This window comes from Petromyzon marinus, chromosome 80 (genome assembly GCF_048934315.1).
Source record: "Petromyzon marinus isolate PM22_M1 ecotype Great Lakes invasive population chromosome 80, UKy_Petmar_22M1.pri1.0, whole genome shotgun sequence".
In the NCBI taxonomy this organism is placed as follows: domain Eukaryota; kingdom Metazoa; phylum Chordata; class Hyperoartia; order Petromyzontiformes; family Petromyzontidae; genus Petromyzon; species Petromyzon marinus.
In genome coordinates, this window is record NC_133746.1 from 10,204,594 (window position 1) to 10,225,312 (window position 20,719).

Genomic DNA, 20,719 nt, shown 5'->3' on the forward strand with positions numbered 1-20,719 from the left:
CGATGAAAAGATATTGCCGCTCGAATGATTCGGAGTGAGACCTCTGCTGTTAAACTGGAGCCAGTCATAAGCACACTGCCCAAGTATGGGAAACTCTCCACTCTCTCCACAACTGCCCCATCACCGATTGGGAGTTGTGGGGGTGGAGTGTCCGATGGTACAAAATACCCAGGCAGGTGCTTAGTTTTGGTGTGGCTGATGGTAAGGCCCCACCTCTTAGTGGCACGCTCCAGTCTCAGCAGCAGCATCTCCAAATCCTCCTCTGACTGAGCAGCTATTACCAAATCATCAGCATACATAACTTGGTTGAGCAATAGGGAGCCATCCCTTGACCGCACCCGGGCATCGATCAGCCTCCCATTATATCTGTGCAATATGGAGATTCCCCCGGTACAGCTATTGAAGGCTTCACGAACTACGTGGTCAAAATAGATGTTAAGTAATGTGGGAGCCAGAGGACATCCCTGTCGCACACCAAGGTGTACAGAGAATGGCTCTGACTCCCGGCCACGTAGTTTTACCCGGGCCTGCTCACCATCATGAAGGTCCTTAATGATCGTGAGTAGAGGGTCAGGTACTCCAAAAGCACGAAGAACAACCCAGAGCCCAAGCCTATTGATGGTATCATAGGCCTTGACCAGGTCAATAAAGCAGAGATGTAGGTCTTGTTGGAATTCCCTACACCTCTGCTGTAGCAGACGGACAGAAAATATGGCATCTGTGCAGGACCGGCCGTTCCTGGAACCACATTGGGGCTCCGCAAGCCTCTCCTCAGCGTGCCTGGCAAGGCGATGCTGAATAATCCTTGCCAAGACCTTTCCCGGCACACTGAGGAGTGAGATGCCCCTGTAGTTGTTACAGTCTGTGCGGTCCCTCTTCTTAAAAAGAGGGACCACCAGGGCATCCTTCCAATCCTGCGGAACCCGTCCAGTGGTCCAGACCGTTGTTATGATGTCATATAGGGCAGTCTGTGCACAAACGCCACCCTCCCTCAGCATTTCGCTTGGGAGATCATCTCTGCTCGCTGCCTTTCCTGGTCTCAGACTCTGGATCGCCTTCAGTACTTCCTCAACAGATGGCACCTCAGCCAGCCACTCACAGGGGGTGACTTCTTCCAATATTTGAGGCACCGCAGCCACAGCAGGGTCATTCTCACTTTGTGCCACGATATTTTCCTGGCTGAGGGATTTTCCCTCCCCCAGGACCTCACAGAAATGCTCAGCAAATCTGCAAACCTGTCCCTGGGGGTCGGAGATTGGATCACCGTTTTTTCCCCTAATGATGGTAATAGGTGTGTCGCTGCAGGTTACTTTTTTGATGGAGTTAAATAGAGATTTGTGATCACGGGCCACTGAGGCAGACTCCATCTCCCCAGCAACCCGCGACCACCACCCGTCCTTGCAGCGCCTCACGGCTCTCCGAACCTCCGAGCGAAGGCTGCGGTAAGCCTCCTCATTCTCTGACGTGGGATTCTGTAGCCGATGACAGTGGGCCTTTCGCTTTTTCTCAACCATCGTGAACACGTCCTCTGTCAGCCAGGGTCTCTGGGGAGGTCTGGACCGCGTACCCAAAGCAGCCATTGCAGCTGCATGAGCCACAGTCCTAAACCTCGCCCATTTACCCTCGACATCAGGAGGAGTCGGGGACGATGCCAATCCCAGCCGCAAGCGATGATGAAATTCTCGCTTGCAACTTTCATCAGATAACTGAGACCAGGCCACTTTAGGTTGGAATGGGGTCCTGGGTGTATACCCACCACCGGAGTCGAAGAATGGCAGGCGCATCTTACAAATGACTAGTCGATGGTCAGAGGGCAGATCAGCTCCACGGTAGGTCCTAGTGTCAAGGACATGGGGTCGCATCCGCTTGTCCGTCACTATGTAGTCCAGAAGATGTTCTTGCTTGGACCCGGCATGCATCCATGATGTTGTGTGGATGCGCCGATGCCGGAACAGCGTGTTGGTAATTACAAGTCCATGGGCTGCACACAAATCTAGCAGCCTCCTACCGTTGTTATTGAGCTGATCTGGCCCATGCCCTCCAATCACTCCAGACCAGGTGCCAATATCATGACCAACTCGGTCATTGAAGTCACCCAACATGATGACTCTATCCCGAGGGGCCACTTTAGCCAGCACCTGTGACAGGAGGTCATAGAAGGCATCTGACTCATCGGCTTTGCCTGCATCCCTCCACGGATGTTCATCTTCGGTGGGGGCATAAGTAACCACGACCACCATTCCTCGCCTCCGGTTGATGGGAAGGCGAGCCCAAAGTAGCCTGGGGCTTACAGCTTCCCACACCTCACCGCCAGGCTCCCACGCCCCCTCCATTCTTTTGTTCAAAAGAAGAGCCACACCCTGTTGTTTGGCAGTCTGCTGCCCCGAGTAGAGAACTGTCCACCCCTCATGGTTCGCAGGAGCCAGAGGCGGTCCACTGGACCTCCTGAATGCCACAGAGATCCAGGCGGTACCGGTCCAGCTCCCGACAGAGGAGTGGCAGCCTCTCCTCCGCAGTGAGCGTTCGAACATTCCACGTGGCCACCCGTAGTGGCTTTTCGTTGTTTCTGGAGGAGCCCCGAGGGTAGATATTCAATCTCCTGGCTCTGCCAATTGGGGTTTGGCCAGGAGACGTCATAGACGCCTGGCCCCCCGGGGCCTCCGGCACAAGCTTATTAGTTACATATTTCAGTATAACTCGTGGTTTCGTGGTAATTAATTGAAGGTGGAGGGGTTACCAGCCCCTCGCACCCGTCCAGAGCCCCCGTTTAGCCCCTGTGGTGGACACATTTGCCATGAGGGGAGGAGCCAATCAAAATTGGTTCTCCCCCCACAGCACTGTCCACGACAGAGTTGCCCGTCCGGCACCGCGAGGAGGTAGGGGGTAGCTACTACTACACATGTGTAGTAGCTACATGTGTAGTAGTAGTAGTAGCTACTACTACACATGTGTAGTAGTAGCTATATGTGTAGTAGTAGCTACTACTACACGTGTAGTAGCTACATGTGTAGTAGTATGTAGTAGTAGCTACTAGTAGTAGCTACTACTAGTTACTACTACATATGTAGTAGCTACACACGTGTGGTACCTGCACGTGTAGCTACTACTACATATGTGTAGTAGCTACATATGTGTAGTAGCTACTACACATATGTAGCTACGCGCCCCGCACTTTCAAGGGCCCCGCGCTAAGCGCTTCCAAGCCATCAATTCCGGTTCAGTGATGCTGCACTTGCTCAATAACTATAGTACTACACTGTCTACAACTTTTATGAACGTCTGGGTTGTTTAAGCTTTGCGATTTGTCGTATTGTCTGGCTGTATAGCACATGAAAAAATGCAATTCATTTACTATGCAAGTTAAACATTTGTGTGTTTTCATATTGGAGTTGTTTTGTTTTTTAACGTAGGGCCCCTTCATAACATAATGCTACAGGCCCCGCACGAGCTTCATCCGGCACTGCTGAAATGTCGTCCGCCGACACGTGGCCCCCTCCCTTCCCCGAGCCACCCTCCCTCCCCCGAGCCTCCGACAACTCGGCCTCGGTCGGTGCGGTGCGGTGTGACAAAACAAACATCGCCACGAGGGAGAGACAAAGGCGGCCGGGCGCGGGTTGCTGGCCACCCCACCGCGCCCACTCCGTGTGGCGACTCCGGCCTTCGTGTAAGTGGTGGGGTGGGCGCGGTGGGGGTGGTGGGCGTGGCGGGGGTTTTTCCTTTGTCTCCGTTGTCCGGGCGCAGATTAAAAATAACCACGCGGTTATAAATAGCCGCGTGCTGTGACGCCGTTCGTCGCGTGACGTCGCGAATCCATCCCCCCACCCCGCACGCGTCACGTGATGACGTCGGTCACGAGGCGCCACGCCCCGTTTCGTAGGTGGTCCCCACCCCGACACATTCCATTCCCGACGAGTCAGAATCTTGTATTTGACGCGCTTTCTTTGAACTCACTCTGTCTGTAGTTGTTTGTTGTTGTTGTATCCTCAAATCTTGTGACTCAACGTTAACCCACTTCCCAATGTGGTATCGACTGCACACTTGGTATACTTATGTCATACTGATGACAATACTATGTTCTGTCATTAAAACTAAAACAATAATTTCAACAATCTTTTTTTACATGCTATGTTTCGGCTTGTGTCTAATTGTCCACGTTCAACTGGCGTTGGCTGTAATTGGCCTTACGTTGTGGCAAACTTCGGGGCCACTTCCTGGAGTCGTGGAGTTCTGCCATTACTAGTAGGGTACATTTCATGAAAGCGTGTTTAAAAAAAAGTATTTTTTTAATATTACTTATTCAGAAGCGACTACGTCGGTCACCAATGATAGCAGGCTCAGCGAAACGGTTGATATCATCATCATAACAGTTTAACACGTAGGCTTTCGCGACCAATATCCATAATAGTTTTTTAGTGTATAGTGTAGTGTATAGCAGTGCAGTGTATAGTAGTGTATAGCAGTGTATCGTAGTGTATAGCAGTGTATAGTAGTGCATAGTGTAGTGTATAGCAGTGTATAGTAGTACATAGTGTAGTGTATAGCAGTGTAGTGCATAGTAGTGTAGTGTATGGTAGTGCATAGTGTAGTGTATAGTGTAATGTATAGCAGTGTAGTGTATAGTAGTGGATAGTGTAGTGTATAGCAGTGTAGTGTATAGCAGTGTAGTGTATAGTAGTGTAGAGTATGGTAGTGCATAGTGTAGTGTATAGTGTAGTGTATAGCAGTGTAGTGTATAGTATTGCATTGTGTAGTGTATAGTGTAGTGTATAGCATTGTAGTGTATCGTAGTGCATAGTCGAGTGTATAGCAGTGTAGTTTATAGTAGTGCATAATGTAGTGTATAGCAGTGTACTGTATAGCGTAGTGTATAGTAGTGTATCGTCTAGTGCATAACAGTGTAATGTATAGTGCAGTGTATCGTGTAGCGTACAGGGTGCTTCAGCATTTTTTAAAAACTTCTGTGAATTTCACAAGAAATGTGCCTCCAGGCTATGGAGAGCACCTGGACAAGATTCCAGGCATGCGTTGACAATGATGGCAAGCAAGTGGAGACTGACTTTTTGAAGCTATTAACATTACCTTTGTTATCATGTTCCAGTTCTTTTCCCCCATTGACAACGATCGTCCCATATAAGTGTCACATTCTTTTTTTAAGCACCCTGTATGTCTACAGACTCCGATTGCCTGATTTCAATTGGTGGGGCGTTCCATCGTCACGTGGAAATTCATAGCAGACAAATACAGCCGGTTGTGTGTTGGAGAGTAAACCCACTACAGCATTTACAATTATGGTGTAGTGTCCAGTGTAGTGTCAAGTGGAGCATACTAGTACAACACTACACCGGTTGTGTGATGGAGAGTAATCCCACTACAATATTTAAATTATAGTGCTGTGTATAGTGTAGTGTATAGTAGTGTCGTCTATAGTCGTGTATAGTGTAGTGTAAAGTGTAGTGTATAGTGTAGCATACTAGGTCAGCAACTACACCAGTTGTGTGTTGTAGAGTAAAACCCACTACAACATTTACAATTATAGTGTAAGTAAAGTGTAGTGTATAGTGTAGTATACTAGTACAGCACTACACCGGTTGTGTGTTGGAGAGGAAAACACACTACGACATTTACAATAATAGTGTAAGTAAAGTATAGTGTAGTATACTAGTACAGCACTACACCGGTTGTGTGTTGGAGAGTAAAACACACTACGACATTTACAATTATAGTGTAGTGTATAGTGTAGCGTACTAGTTCAGCACTACACCGTTTGTGTGTTGTAGCGTAAACCCACAACAACCTTTAGGGTATTTCCCAACAAGGTAGAAAGCTGAACTGTGGTACACAGGTAGTTTTTAGGACACAAACAAATCTGAATATCCGAAATTTGTCATTTTAAGGCCCCCAAATCTCAATTTTAAGTGTCCCATGAACACGTTTGTGTGTGTGGTGTCATTCATAAACTGTTTACGATATAAGATTGCGGGGTTTTTCGTTTGATCGAGTGTTAAACGGCAAATAAAATTAAAGTCAGAACCATTGTTCAAGATTTCATTGTTTTTGAGATATTTCAGATGCAAGCGGTTTTTGAACGAATAAAATCCACATTTTACGATGTTGACATCTGAATAATTCGAAAATGTTAAAAGATATCAGAGCTTCCCCTCGTAGACTAGTACGTGTATACTTTTTGTTCTTTCTAATAGCAAAAAAAAACGGAATATTTCAATTGAGCGGCTTCCAATGGTTACGCCTTTAAATAGACGTCGAATCACAGTCGTCAACAATTTTTGTGGGTTTTTTTGCTGAAAAAAATACCAAATTGTTGGAGTTATTTGTTAAGTGGTCTGATCGTAGCTCACAAACTGCAACAAAAGTCACGTCAGGTTAATTATTATATTTATTGATAACATCTATTTGCCCCCTAACGCTCTCCTATCAAACGAAAAAAACCCGCAAACTTACATCGTGAACGGCTTCTGAATGACACCACGCACACAAACGTGTTCATGGGGCACTTAACCGTCGAGATTTGTGGCCCTTCAAATGACAAGTCTGGGATTTTCTGATTTTCTCCCTTCTGTTGTTTGTGTCCTAGAAGCCACCTGTGTACCACATCTCAACTTTCTACCTTGTCGGGAAGTAACCCTAGAAGTTTTTTTGAGACTACGTACACATTCGGATCTGTATTTACGTATAAGATAGATCTTCTCTCTTCTGTTGTTTGTGTCCTAGAAGCGACCTGTGTACCACATCTCAGGCGTCTACCTTGTCGGGAAATAACCCTATAGAGGTATTTGAGACTACGTACACTTTAAGGTATTCATTTATGTAAAAGATAGATTTTCTCTCTCGTGTTGTTTGTGCCCTAAAAGCCACCCGTGTAACCAAATGTCATCTGTCTACCTTGTCGGGCAGTAACCCTTGGAAGTTTCTTGAGACTATGCACACATTAGGGTCTTTATTTATGTAGAAGATAGATGTTCTCTCTCGTGTTGTTTGTGTCCTAGAAGCGACCTGTGTACAACATCTCAGGTGTCTACCTTGTCGGGAAGTAACGCTATAGTGGTGTTTGAGACTATGTACACTTTAAGGTCTTTTTTTTTAATACGGATAACCCTATTCATAGGTTACAACAAGGCCGTAGCCATGGAGTCAACATTGGGGGGGGGGGGACCAAATCATCCAGGGTGTCTGGGGGTCCCAAACCAGAAAAAAAATCTACATTTGAAAACGATCATCATTAGACCTCCTTTGCCATGTAATAATAGGGTTTTCCCCCTTTTTTCTGGCAACGAAACTGAAACCTTTTTACAAGGATTCATGTTTACTGCATTAACCACAATACCTGCAGTCAAAATGCAAACAAAAAACACACACTATGATAATATATGATGCATTGTCCTTGAAACTGATTGGTCCACACCAAGGGACGGCTTTTATTTTGAGCCTCGACCCAATTGGTGCTCGACCAGATTATATTTGAAAACGAGCTTCCTGCCTGAAATATTGAAACATTCACTAACACATGGGATGGACTTTTTAAAATTAATTTTAACAATAATGTCTAAGAGTGTATTGTATTACATTGCTCTGTTTTTACTTTTTTACCATTTCTTGTTTCATTGTATGTAATGGCAGACATTAGGGATTAATAAAGTACTACCATAACCAAGAATAGAAATCTATGCATTGATTTATATGAAGACAAGTCTAGATATTGTGGCCAAGGATTAGCAAATTGTTGTTTTTATTTACATAGCATAGCAATTATTTTTTTAAATAGAAATATATTGGGGGGGGGGGGAGTACATTTTGAGCATATTTGGATTTATATTATAATTACGGCCTTGGGTTACAGGATTGAAGATGACAATACAGAACTAATAACCGAACAGGTTCGCCTTTTAACACTGTGTACGTGTCGGGCCGTGAAAGAGACGATACATAAATAGCCGACGTTCCAGGCAACGCCCCTTATTCACAGCTCATGAAACAAAGAGGTTAGGCATCCCGAGTTCATAATGGTTGGAGAGTCATTCCGTTTACACTATGGGACCTAATATTTATTTTCTTTCTGATGACCTAGTTTTTGTAATGAGCAAAAACGCACTATTACACTATTAGTAGCTACCGCGTAGCAAAACCAAAGCTTACATTCGTCGAACAAACACTATCTCTGAACAATCGAACGATGATTAAAAAGTGATGTCGCTTAACACCGTCCGCGTTGCATTGTGGTTGTTTTGATTCGTTTCCGGGTGGGCCGTCCAAGGGTTTACTTCCTGTATAGTGACGTCACTTCCTCCGCTCTCCCCAACACGGCCCCGTCCCCCGCGCGAGACGGGCGACCGTTGGTGACGTCACCAACGCTGGCGCGCGGTGGGTGGGGGGGCAGCGGGGGGGGGGGTAGTCGGGTGGTGGGGGGGGGCAGCGGCGAGGGGGGGGCGGAGCAAATCGACGACCACGCCCCTGACCCCCGACGTCACCGCGAGGACCCCCACCACCACCACGACCGCCCGAGCTGTCGGTGTAGGCGGCCGTGGCGCTCCACGCGGGGTGCCGCCGCCTGTCTGCCGCAGGTGAGGGGGGGGGAGGTGCTGCGGATGCGGCTGCGCGGTGCCTCTCGCCGCCTTTGTCGAGCTCCGCGGGGGGGTGGGGGGGGAGAAAGTGCGTGGCCGGCGATGGAGCAGGTGGTGGTGGTGGTGTGGGTGGTGGTGGTGGCGGTGTGGCTAAACACCCCCTTCGGCAAACCAAAACTCTGTTAACCCCCCCCCTCACTCATCATTTATTGGGGGTTTCCCCTCCCCCACCCTCCTCCTCCACCTCCTCTCTCATCTCCCTCCTCTCTCATCTCCCTCCTCACAAACGCCGCCGCCTCAGCCCCTGCGGGGGGGTGAGGGGCGAGCGCGCGCGCGGCGAAGCCTGCGGCCTCGTTAGGCGAGGAGGGCGCGAGACGCCGCCGGGGTCAGAGGTCGCCACCGCGCGCTCGCGTGGTGACGTCACCGCGCGTCTTCATCTCCCCCCCCTCGTGCCCCGCCCCCCCGTAACCTCTTCACTGAACGCTCATCATCATCAGCAGCAGGATCATCAACAGCAGAATCATCAACAGCAGAATCAGCATCACCAGCAGCAGAATCATCAACAGCAGAATCAGCATCATCAACAGCAGCATTGTTGTGTAATCAGCAACAACATCAGCAGGATAATCAGTAGAAATATCACTATTAGCAGCAGAATCATCAGCAGGATAATCAGTAGGAATATCACTATCAGCAGCAGCAGAATCATCATCATGATAATCAGTAGAAATATCACTATCAGCAGCAGCAGAATCATCAGCAGGATAATCAGAAATATCACTCAGCAGCAGAATCATCAAAATCAGCAGGATAATCAGTAGAAATATCACTATCAGCAGCAGCAGAATCATCAGCAGAATAATCAGAAAAAATATCATCACTATCAGTCGCAGCAGCATCGGCATTGTTGAGTAGCAACTTGACATGCAGTGGCATCAGCATTGTGGGTATAATCGGCAACATCAGCATCATCAGCAGCAGACACCACTTGAGTAGCAGTGTCATCAACAGCATTAGCAGCATCATCATCAGCAGCAGAAATGTCACTATCTTCAGCATTGTTAGTATAATCAGCAACATCAGCATCATCAGCAGCAGACATCACTTGAGTAGCAGTGTCATCATCAACAGCATTAGCAGCATCATCAGCAGCAGAAATGTCGCTATCAGCAGCATTGTTCGTATAATCAGCAACATCAGCATCATCAGCAGCAGACATCACTTGAGTAGCAGTGTCATCATCAACAGTATTAGCAGCATCAGCAGCAGCAGAAATGTCACTATCAGCAGCATTGTTCGTATAATCAGCAACATCAGCAGCAGCAGACATCACTTGAGTAGCAGTGTCATCATCAACAGCATTAGCGAAGCAGCAGCAGCAGAAATGTCACTATCAGCATTGTTGAGAAGCAACTTTCACTAGTAGCATCAGCATTGCTACTATCATCAGCAACATCAGCAGCAGCAATAAAATCAGAAATATCACTATCAGCAGCATTGTGTAATCAGCAACATCAGCAGCAGCAGACATACCCCTATGAGCAACAGCAGCGTCATTATCAACAGTATCATCAGCATCAGCAGAAATATCACTGAGTAGCAGTGTCATCATCAACAGCATCTTCACCATCAGCAGCAGAAATGTCACTATCAGCAGTATTGTTACTATAATCAGCAACATCAGCATCATCAGCAGCAGAAATGTCACTATCAGCAGCATTGTTAGTATAATCAGCAACAACATCATTAGCAGCAGACATCACTTGAGTAGCAGTGTCATCATCAACAGCATTAGCAGCATCATCAGCAGCAGAAATGTCACTATCAGTAGTATTGTTGAGGAGAAACTTTCACCAGTAGCATCAGCATTGTTACTATAATCAGCAACATCAGCAGCAGCAGACGTATCCCTATGAGTAGCAGCAGCGTCATCATCAACAGCAGCAGCATCAGCAGAAATATCGCTATCAGCAGCATTGTTAGTATAATCAGCAACATCATCAACATCATCAGCAGAAATATCACTGTCAGTAGCAGCAGCGCAATCAGCAGCAGCATAAGTGGCATCAGCATTGCTCGTCAAATCAACAGCGTCATCAGCACCAGAAATATCATCGCTATGAGTAGCAGCAGCGTCATCAGTAGCAACTTCACCAGCAGCATAAGTGGCATCAGCATTGTCGATATAATCAGCGACATCATCAGCGACGAGCATAGGCATTGTCAGTAGAATCAACATCAGCAGCAACAGCTTAATCAGTAGCATCAGCCTTGTCAGTAGCGTCAGCGTCATCACCAGCATCAGGAACATCAGTATATAAATAGCTTCAGTAGCTTCATTCGAAGCTTTCGTGACTGCGGGAATCCATACTCTTTGGGTTATTTCGGCAAAGTCGTCACGTAGAGTAGAAATCAAATGAATAACGACGTTTCGAACGCAACAATAGGCCCCCCGTCTTCAGGTGAAAATCGCGATAGCCGCCGATATCTGCTGCGAGCGGCACGATGTCTGCTGCGTTGAGCGCTGGCATTGCGTCCGAAACGTCGTGATTTATTTTGTTTCATTTCCACCTACGTGACCTTACCGGAAGAACCAAAGAGTACGGCTCCCGTGTAGCATCAGCACTATCAGTAACGCAATTTTCCGTAGCATCGGCAACAACATCATCGTCAGTGTTATTGGTTTCACGAGTCATTCAAATCAGCACTATTAACATCATCATCATCAATCGCGCGCATTTACCAGTAGCAGCATATTCTTGGTTCTTTCGGTAAAGTCACCACGTAGAAGGGAAACAATAAAAAAAATATATAAAAAAACACTAAAATTCTCACGACGTTTCGGCTGCAACACAAGCAGTTGAAACGTCGCGAGAATTTTATTGTTTTATGTATATTTTTTATTATTGTTTCCCTTCTACGTGGTGACTTTACCGAAAGAACCAAGAATATGAATCCCTGCAGTCACGAAAGCTTTAAATCAAAATTTAGTAGCGGCACAGTTAGTTAAGTAATTCCTAAAAACTATTTTTTTGTGATCTTACCAGGTAAAACACACTGACCTATGTAGCTCTTTTTTCAGATGCAACCTGGCCACAAGTGATGGCCCAACGAAGCGGCTTATCACGTGGACATTTATAGCAGCCAAATACTCGAAACGCGTGTTAATGTTGATTCTAAATTTGGAGGGAAATACCGGAGGACCCGGAGAAATATCCACGCGACCACGGGGAGAACACGCATTATATTGTTTTCAAATTTTACTAAATCTTGTTCGATTCGATGTGCTTCTCCATCTCTCTTTGTCTCCCCTAGATGCTAATGCCTCGGCACAGAGACCCCCATCTCTCTGTGCTCCGTACGTTGTGTCTCTCTTTGTGTCTCTGTGTTAGCTCCCTCCACTTAGGTGTCTGTATATATATCTGCGGTTCTGTGTTTCCTCTCTCTTAAAATTGAGCTCTTCTATACCTGATGATGATTGCTTGCGTTGCAATCGAAACGAACGTATGCCATTATGCAATTTTTATTATTGTTTCTTATTTCTACGTGACTTTACCGAAAAAAAACCCAAAGAGTAATTCCTGCAGTCATGAAAGCGCCAAATCGAGTTTGAACACGCAAACTCCAAATATACGGCAGGCGTCAGGGTCCAGATCGAACCCACGACCTCCCGTATACCAGGCGAGGTAGTTGACATCACCACCGCAGCTGCTGCAATACATTTCCGCGCGATGGGCCACTTTGTTGAGCTATCGTTTGCGATAGCCAGGGTCGATTCTGTAAAAGCGCCGCGTATCTCAGTGGGCCGCAACCCGGTAGGATGGACAGCTTTTTTGGCGCTCAGTTTGTTGTCCTTTCCCTGCGCGTCATCGGTTGGCACGGTTGGCCCGTCCGGTGCGAAGGAGGCTCTACGAACGTGCGTACCGTACGCGTGCAAATTTTTTTAAAAACCGTTTAGATTCATCCACAAAACAGGTGGTTTTTATTTGGGGTTAGATCGCGACAATCCTCAAGAGGGTTTGTGTCGCGTAAACGGAACGTGCCGTTCGTAATGCAGGTTGTTTGGGTTAAGATCGCGTAAATATATAAATGTGTCGTTAAACCCGCCACCACCAGACAATTAGTAAGGGGTTTGTCACGTAAACAGAACATGCCAATTCGTTACTAGTAAAGCACTAGTGTAGTGTATAGTGTAGTGTAGTGTATAGTGTAGTGTATAGTAGTGTATAGTAGTGTGTAGTGTATAGTGTCGTGTGTAGTGTATAGTAGTGTATAGTGTAGTGTATAGTGTAGTGTATAGTAGTGTATAGTGTAGTGTATAGTAGTGTATAGTGTAGTGTTTAGTAGTGTATAGTGTAGTGTATAGTATTGTATAGTGTAGTGTATAGTGTAGTGTATAGTGTAGTGTATAGTGTAGTACAGCACACCGGCGTGTTATCGGGTGGCGGCGGGGGACACGTATATTTGCACGATCTAACGCAAAACAAACCGGTGTGACGGACGATATTGGTCGCGAAAGCCTACTGCCTCATTCGACCTCCTTTGCCAGTACCAAAATATAATAATAGGGGTTTTCCCCTTTTTCCCTGGCAAGGACAATGCATCATATATTATCATAGTATGTTTTTTGTTTGCATTTTGACTGCAGGTATTGTTAATGCAGCAACGGGAATCCTTGTAAACAAAAGTTTCAGATTTGTTGCCATAAAAAAAGGTGGAAAAACCCCTATTATTATTATCGCCTACTGCCTGTTAAACTGTTGAGTTTTTTCGTTCACCGAGACGGAACGTGACGAGGGACTTGACCAGGGGTGGGCAAATTTTTTGACTCGCGGGCCACAATGGGTTCTAAAATTTGACAGAGGGGCCGGGCCAGTAACGGATGGACGGAGTGTTTGTGTGAACTAAGTATAAATGACGTGTTAAAAAATCATTACGCGAGAGGATTTGGCCTTTAACAGGCGGCAAAGCATTTATACGCAAGGCAATTTAACGAATTGCACGAATGTGAACGATACAGAAAAACACGCCGTAACTCCCGGTCGAAGTGCGCCATCTAATGGGGAAATGGGGGCACTACAGGAGAAAGGTAAAATTTAATTTATTTATAATAATTATTATATTTGGACAGGTTCGGCGGGCCGGATCAAAAAACCCAACGGGGGCCGCACTTTGCCCACGTCTGGTCTTGACCGATTTGCTGCGCGCTTGTTGCACAGCGCGCGTCTGCCGGGAGCAGGGCCCATGGAGCAAGAGATGGCGATGGCGCCCCCCGCCCTCCCCCCTGCCCCCGCCCTCCCGCTCGCGGGGCCCCTCCCCCAGCTCCCCCCGCCGCCCTCCCTCCACCCGGCCGCTGCCGCCCCCGACGACGAACCCTCGCCGCACCTCCTCCCTCCTCGTCCGCCGCCTCCGCCGCCTCCGCACAAGATGCACCGTTGCGACCACTGCGCCTACAGCACGCGGCGCAAGGGCCACCTGGACATCCACGTGCGCACGCACACGGGCGAGCGTCCGCACCCGTGCGGCGAGTGCGGCAAGGCGTTCACGCAGCTCGGCGACCTGCAGAAGCACCGGCGGACGCACACGGGTGAGCGCCCGTACGCGTGCACCGTGTGCGACAAGCGCTTCTCGCAGATGGAGCACCTGCTGACGCACCACCGCACGCACACGGACGAGAAGCCCTACAAGTGCCCGCAGTGCGAGAAGGCGTTCACCATCTACGGCAACCTCCAGCGGCACATCAAGGCGCACTCGGGCGAAAAGCCCCACCGCTGCCCGACGTGCGGCAAGGCGTTCACCGTGCTCGGCAGCCTCCAGCGGCACCAGACGACGCACACGGGCGAGCGGCCGCACAAGTGCGCCGCGTGCGGCAAGGCGTTCGCGCAGTCGGGCGACCTGCAGCGCCACGTGCGCACGCACACGGGCGAGAAGCTGTACGTGTGCGCGGCGTGCGGCCGGGACTTCACGCAGCTGGGCACGCTGCAGAGCCACCAGCGGACGCACACGGGCGAGAAGCCCTACAAGTGCCTCGCGTGCGGCAAGGCGTTCACCAACTCGTCCAACCTGCGGCAGCACGAGCGGACGCACGTCAAGCAGCAGCAGCAGCTGCTCGAGCAGCAGCAGCAGCAGCAGCTGCAGGAGCAGCAGCGGCGGCAGCAGCAGCAGCTGCAGGAGCAGCAGCGGCGGCAGCAGCAGCAGAGGAAGCGGCGGCGGTCGCAGCAGAAGGCAAACGACGCGGAGGCGCCTCGGGCGCGGATGCCCGCCAGCCCCGAGCTCAAGTCGGAAGCCGTCGACGACGACGACGACGACGACGGAGGGGCCAGCGAGGAGAGGAGCGACGAGGAGGGCAGCGGCGACGAGGAGGGCAGCGGCGACGAGGAGGGCAGCGGCGACGAGGAGAGGAGCGACGGGGAGTTGAGCGACGGGGAGAGCGACGACGGGGCATACGCGGGACGCCGACGGCAGAGCGTCGAGCTCGACGACGACAACGCCGACGACGACGACAACGCCGACGACGATGACGACGATGGCGGCGACACCGTCGCCGCCATCGTCGTGCCCAAGGTGGAGCCCGCGGAGGAGACGACCGCGGAGCCGGGCGCCAAGCCCAACATCAAACTCAACATCAAACTCCGCATCAAGCCGCGGGCGGCCGCCGCCATCGCCGCCGCCGCCGCGGCCGCCGAGCCCGCGGCGGCCGTGGGAGCGGGCGGCAGGCGCGGGGCCAAGCGTAAGGCCAAGCTCAAGGCCGAGTTCGGCGCGGAGCAGCGTGGCCCCGAACTCGAAGCGGACGGTACGCGGGACGGCCCCGGCGTCAGCCCGTGAACCGCCGCGACGCGGCCGCCCGCCCTGGCCACCGTTCGACGCCCACCCCCCACCCCCGCCCCCCCCGCGGCGGTTCTGGACGCTCGCGGGAGGAGAGAGCCGAGAGAACATGGTGCGCGGCTTCACCTCTTCGTTTTCGTCGCAGGATCAGTGTTTCCCGACGACGTCCGCTACGGCGGGGTTCGGGTCGGTTTTGTTCGAGTGTTTCGCGATCGGAGGCCGCCGCTCGCGTGGCTTGCAACAAGCGAGCGGTGACGTGCGTGGTGAACGCGGCGTTCTCCGCCCCACCCCCCCCCCCTCCCCCCCACCGGCCCTGCTCGTCGGCCCCCCGAGCCAGCTTCGGACGACTCATTGCGATGCCAGCGGCAGCAGAAACATCATGCTTTAGTTTCCAGCAAACGGCCAGTGGGGAAAATCCAACCGTACCGTGCTGGCCCCGCGCTGGCTCAGTTCGGATGTTGGCAGTGGGAAAAAAAAAACACCCGTACCGTGCTGGTTCCCGCGCTGGCTCGGTTCGGATGTTTCCAGTGGGAAAAAAAACCACCCGTACCGTGCTGGCCCCGCGCTGGCTCGGTTCGGATGTTTCCAGTGGGAAAAAAAAAACACCCGTACCGTGCTGGCCCCGCGCTGGCTCGGTTCGGATGTTGGCAGTTGAATGGGGGAGTTGGTGGGGGGGGGATTTGTTGGATTTTGGGTTCCACGTTGGGGGGAGACTCAACTTTTCGCCGTGAAGTTGACCGTGTTGTTCCCGAGGGAACCGGTGGACAATTGGGAGACGGTCCGGGAAATCTTCGCGATTGGACGCTCGGCGACAGCGACACGCGGACCAAAATAATCCGTGACTCGATTAGCTGCTGTCTAAACGGAGAGCCGTGCAGAATGGCTTGGCAAAGGCGTACGCACACACAAAGGCAAAGATACCCCCGTATAGCCTTGACAGCCTGCCGGGGCAAGTGCTGTTGGCGAGCAGCACCTATGAAGTCCGGCACTGTGGCACACGAGGGGGTGGGTGGCCAGCACCAGTGCAGCGCAGACCGCTACCACCACCGCTCCCCCCACAACCTGTGCACGCGCCGTGCGGAGGAGGTGTCTGGGCCGTCGGGCTCAACCCCACGGCTAATCTTGCGGCCGCTGAGCCAGACACCGCGTGAAGAAGTTGTGTTGGGTGGTTCGACAAGCCGCAAAGATATTCTCGTACGCGAGAGTCTTTTGTGTGGGCTACCCGTACGTGTATTTAACTTTTGGTGGAGTTATTCTTTTGCATGGGCAGATTCACTCAAACGCGGTCATTCACCGATGGCTTCTCGCCGTGAGGATGCAGACCTCGCAAAGTCGGGGGGGGGTAAAACAATCGGTTGAAAATAATCGACGTCCCGTTAGTCGCGCGTTCGTTTTTCGCTCCGAGCCCTCTTGGTTTGGGGGGGGGGGGTCGGGCGAGTTGGCGGAGGGGTGGGGGAGTGCGCGGAGAGCGGGCAGCCGATGGGCGTGCGACGGGCGGCTAGGCCGTGAAAAAATTCTTCAGCTCGGGGCTCGTAGCCAAACAAAGCAAGAAGGTTTGAGAACGACCACCGCGGAGAGGCCTCGGGCACGCGCAAGGAGAGGCCCCCGGTCCGGGCCTACGCGGCGCCTATCGGCGACAACCGTCGTTTCAGCCGCGGAGCGAAGGGGGGCGCAAGACGATGGGCGTTTTGAGGGCCGGCGGAGGGAATCGCTTTGAGCCGTCGGCGGCCGCCTCGCCGAGCCGCGCCGAGCGTACGGGCGAAGGCCTTGGCCCACCGCGCGTCTTCTTGACCTGAGGCCATTACGAGAATGTCCTGGGGGGAAAAGGGGGCGTCGTAGGGGGCGGCACGTCCCTTGCCCCCCACGACTCCTCCAGCTAATCCGCCCTGCCCCCCCCCCTCTCCCTCACCCCTCAAAAGCTAACGAGGGCAAAAAGAACTCTAAACTAAAACCGCAACTATTTATTGTTTATTTACCGGGTAAGGCCCCCCCCCCCCACTGATGAGCTGTGCGGCTCCTTTATGAGAAGCGACCCTGGCTGGCACAAACCACGAAGTGGCCGATGCCGTAGTCGCGGGGAGGATTTTTAGCGGCGGTGATGTTGACTTCTAAACGCGAAGGGGGAAAAAAGGGAGGGCCCGGTTGGAGATGGGGAAAAAACAAACGCAAACTCCAGATGTACGGCAGGCATCGTCAGGGGGGGGGGGGGGGGGCGGCATCGAACCCACGGTCTCCTGCGTGCCAGGCGAGGAGGCGGTTAACATCTCCCAGCCACCGTGGTGATGATTAAAAGAGAGACGCACTAACGGCTACAAACATACAGCAGCGGCGGCGGCGGCAGGCAGGCACCGTCAGGGGTCGGGGTCGAACCCACGCACTTCCTGCGTACCGGGCGAGGTAGTTAACATCTCCCAGCCACGATGGCGAGCGGTAGAACACCGCTCCCTTAATCCGCGTTGAGATCCGGATGAGCGCTGTTGGTGGATCCTAATATCCGTTAAAGGGTCTCGTGGAATCGGCCGGCGATTATCCGCTATCTTCGGGGCGACTGTTACGTCGGGGGTGGGGGTGGGGGGCGGGGCGGCGGATAACTGGAGTCAGCCGTGGTGAAACGTTCGGTTAAAGCGCGGATAAAAGCGGGTGGAATTGCTTTCTCCCTCCCGTCCCTCCCTCCCGTCCCTCCCTCCCTTGCCTCCCTCCCTTCCTCCCCTCCCTCCCCCCTCCCCTCCCTCCCGCGGGAATCCCAGGAGCGACAAAGTGCGTGCTGGCCGGGTTGTGCCGCTTCCCGGTCGCCCCCACGTTCCCGGCGATCGTGGACAATTTATCTCGCTTTGAATAGGCTGGCTGGGCGCAGACGCGTTGCGGTCATGGGGGGGCCCCCCACCGCTGGGGTAGGTGGGGGGGGGGGGTGTAAGGGGGGGGTAAGGGGTTGCCGATTTCTTTTTGCAAGCTCGGGGAGTCGAACTTGGGTCCGCCCCGTGGCGGAACGCGTTGGCCGCTTCGCCACTGCACCCCCTTCTCACGTGTCTGTGTGTCTGTGTGTGTGTCTGTGTGTGTGTGTCTGTGTGTATCTTTCTGTATGTGTGTGTCTGTGTCTACATGTGTGTGTGTATCTGCGTGTCTGTAGCCTGGCACAAGCGTCGTGGTGACGTCACCGCCACTCAGTGGCCTACGGCGGTTGTTGTTGTGTCTGTACGTGTGTGTGTGTGTCTGTGTGTGTCTGTGTGTGTGTGTGGGGAGCGGTAGGTGTAGGGGTTAGCGCCACGCTGCGCTATGAACCTGGCGACCCGGGTTCGATTCCCGCTCACGGCCAACACCAGTGACGATTATCTGAACCGGTCCCGGGCCTCCCCTAGGTCGACCCAGCCTCAAATGAGTACCTGGTGCGGTGTGTAAACATTGCCACAAGGGAAACAAAGGCGGTTGGGCGTGGTGCTGGCCACCCACCCCCTCGTGTACCGTTACCGGCCTTCATAGGTGCTCGCTAACAGCACTTGCCCCTACAGTCTGTTAAGGCTATACGGGGGATCTTTATCTTTATGTGTATGTGTGTGTCTGTGTGTATCTTTCTGTGTGTGTGTCTGTGTCTACATGTGTGTGTGTATCTGCGTATCTGTAGCCTGGCACAAGCGTCGTGGTGACGTCACCGCCGCTTAGTGGCGAACGGCGGTTGTTGTGTTGTGTCTGTGTGTGTGTCTGAGGGGTGGACAGTCCTCTACTCGGCGCAGCAGACTGCCAAACAACAGGGTGTGGGTCTTCTTTTGAACAAAAGAATTAAGGGGGCGTGGGAGCGTGGCGGTGAGGTGTGGGAAGCTGTAAGCCCCAGGCTACTTTGGGCTCGCCTTCCCATCAACCGGAGGCGAGGAATGGTGGTCGTGGTTACTTATGCCCCCACCGAAGACGAACATCCGTGGAGGGATGCAGGCAAAGCCGATGAGTCAGATGCCTTCTATGACCTCCTGTCACAGGTGCTGGCTAAAGTTGCCCCTCGGGATAGAGTAATCATGTTGGGTGACTTCAATGCCCGAGTTGGTCATGATACTGGCACCTGGTCTGGAGTTTTTGGAGGGCATGGGCCAGATCAGCTCAATAACAACGGTAGGAGGCTGCTAGATTTTTGTGCAGCCCATGGGCTTGTAATTACCAACACGCTGTTCCGGCATCGGCGCATCCACACAACATCATGGATGCATGCCGGGTCCAAGCAAGAACATCTGCTGGACTACATAGTGACGGACCAGCGAATGCGAGCCCATGTCCTTGACACCAGGACCTACCGTGGAGCTGATCTGCCCTCTGACCATCGACTAGTCATCTGTAAGATGCGCCTGCCATTCTTCCACTCCGGTGGTGGGTGTACACCCAGGACCCCATTCCAACATAAAGTGGCCTGGTCTCAGTTATCTGATGAAAGTTGCAAGCGAGAATTTCATCATCGCTTGTGGCTGGGATTGGCATCGTCCCCGACTCCTCCTGATGTCGAGGGTAAATGGGCGAGGTTTAGGACTGTGACTCATGCAGCTGTAATGGCTGCTTTGGGTACGCGGTCCAGACCTCCCCAGAGACCCTGGCTGACAGAGGAGGTGTTCAGGATGGTTGAGAAAAAGCGACAGGCCCACTGTCATCGGCTACAGAATCCCACGTCAGAGAATGAGGAGGCTTACCGCAGCCTTCGCTCGGAGGTTCGGAGAGCCGTGAGGCGCTGCAAGGATGGGTGGTGGTCGCGGGTTGCTGAGGAGATGGAGTCTGCCTCAGTGGCCCGTGATCACAAATCTTTATTTAACTCCATCAAAAAAGTAACCTGCAGCGCCACACCTATTACCATCATTAGGGGAAAAAACGGTGATCCAATCTCCGACCCCCAGGAACAGGTTCGCAGATTTGCTGAGCATTTCTGTGAGGTCCTGGGGGAGGGAAAATCCCTCAGCCAGGAAAACATCGTGGCACAAAGTGAGGATGACCCTGCTGAGGCTGCGGTGCCTCAAATATTGGAAGAAGTCACCCCCTGTGAGTGGCTGGCTGAGGTGCCATCTGCTGAGGAAGTATTGAAGGCGATCCGGAGTCTGAGACCAGGAAAGGCAGCGGGCAGAGATGATCTCCCAAGCGAAATGCTGAGGGAGGGTGGCGTATGTGCACAGACTGCCCTATATGACATCATAACAACAGTCTGGACCACTGGACGGGTTCCGCAGGATTGGAAGGATGCCCTGGTGGTCCCCCTCTTTAAGAAGGGGGACCGCACAGACTGTAACAACTACAGGGGTATCTCACTCCTCAGTGTGCCGGGAAAGGTCCTGGCAAGGATTATTCAGCATCGC

At 51.8% G+C, this 20,719-nt stretch overlaps 1 protein-coding gene across 1 annotated transcript; it reads left to right on the forward strand.

The window, feature by feature from the left end:
• The first annotated feature begins 8,440 nt into the window (after positions 1-8,440).
• LOC142907677 (uncharacterized) lies at positions 8,441-19,889 on the forward strand. Its single transcript, XM_076057319.1, has 2 exons — positions 8,441-8,576; positions 13,796-19,889. Exon 2 carries the CDS (start codon positions 13,821-13,823, stop codon positions 15,399-15,401), a length of 1,581 nt encoding a protein of 526 aa, XP_075913434.1. The 5' UTR covers positions 8,441-8,576; positions 13,796-13,820; the 3' UTR covers positions 15,402-19,889.
• The last annotated feature ends 830 nt before the right edge of the window (positions 19,890-20,719 follow it).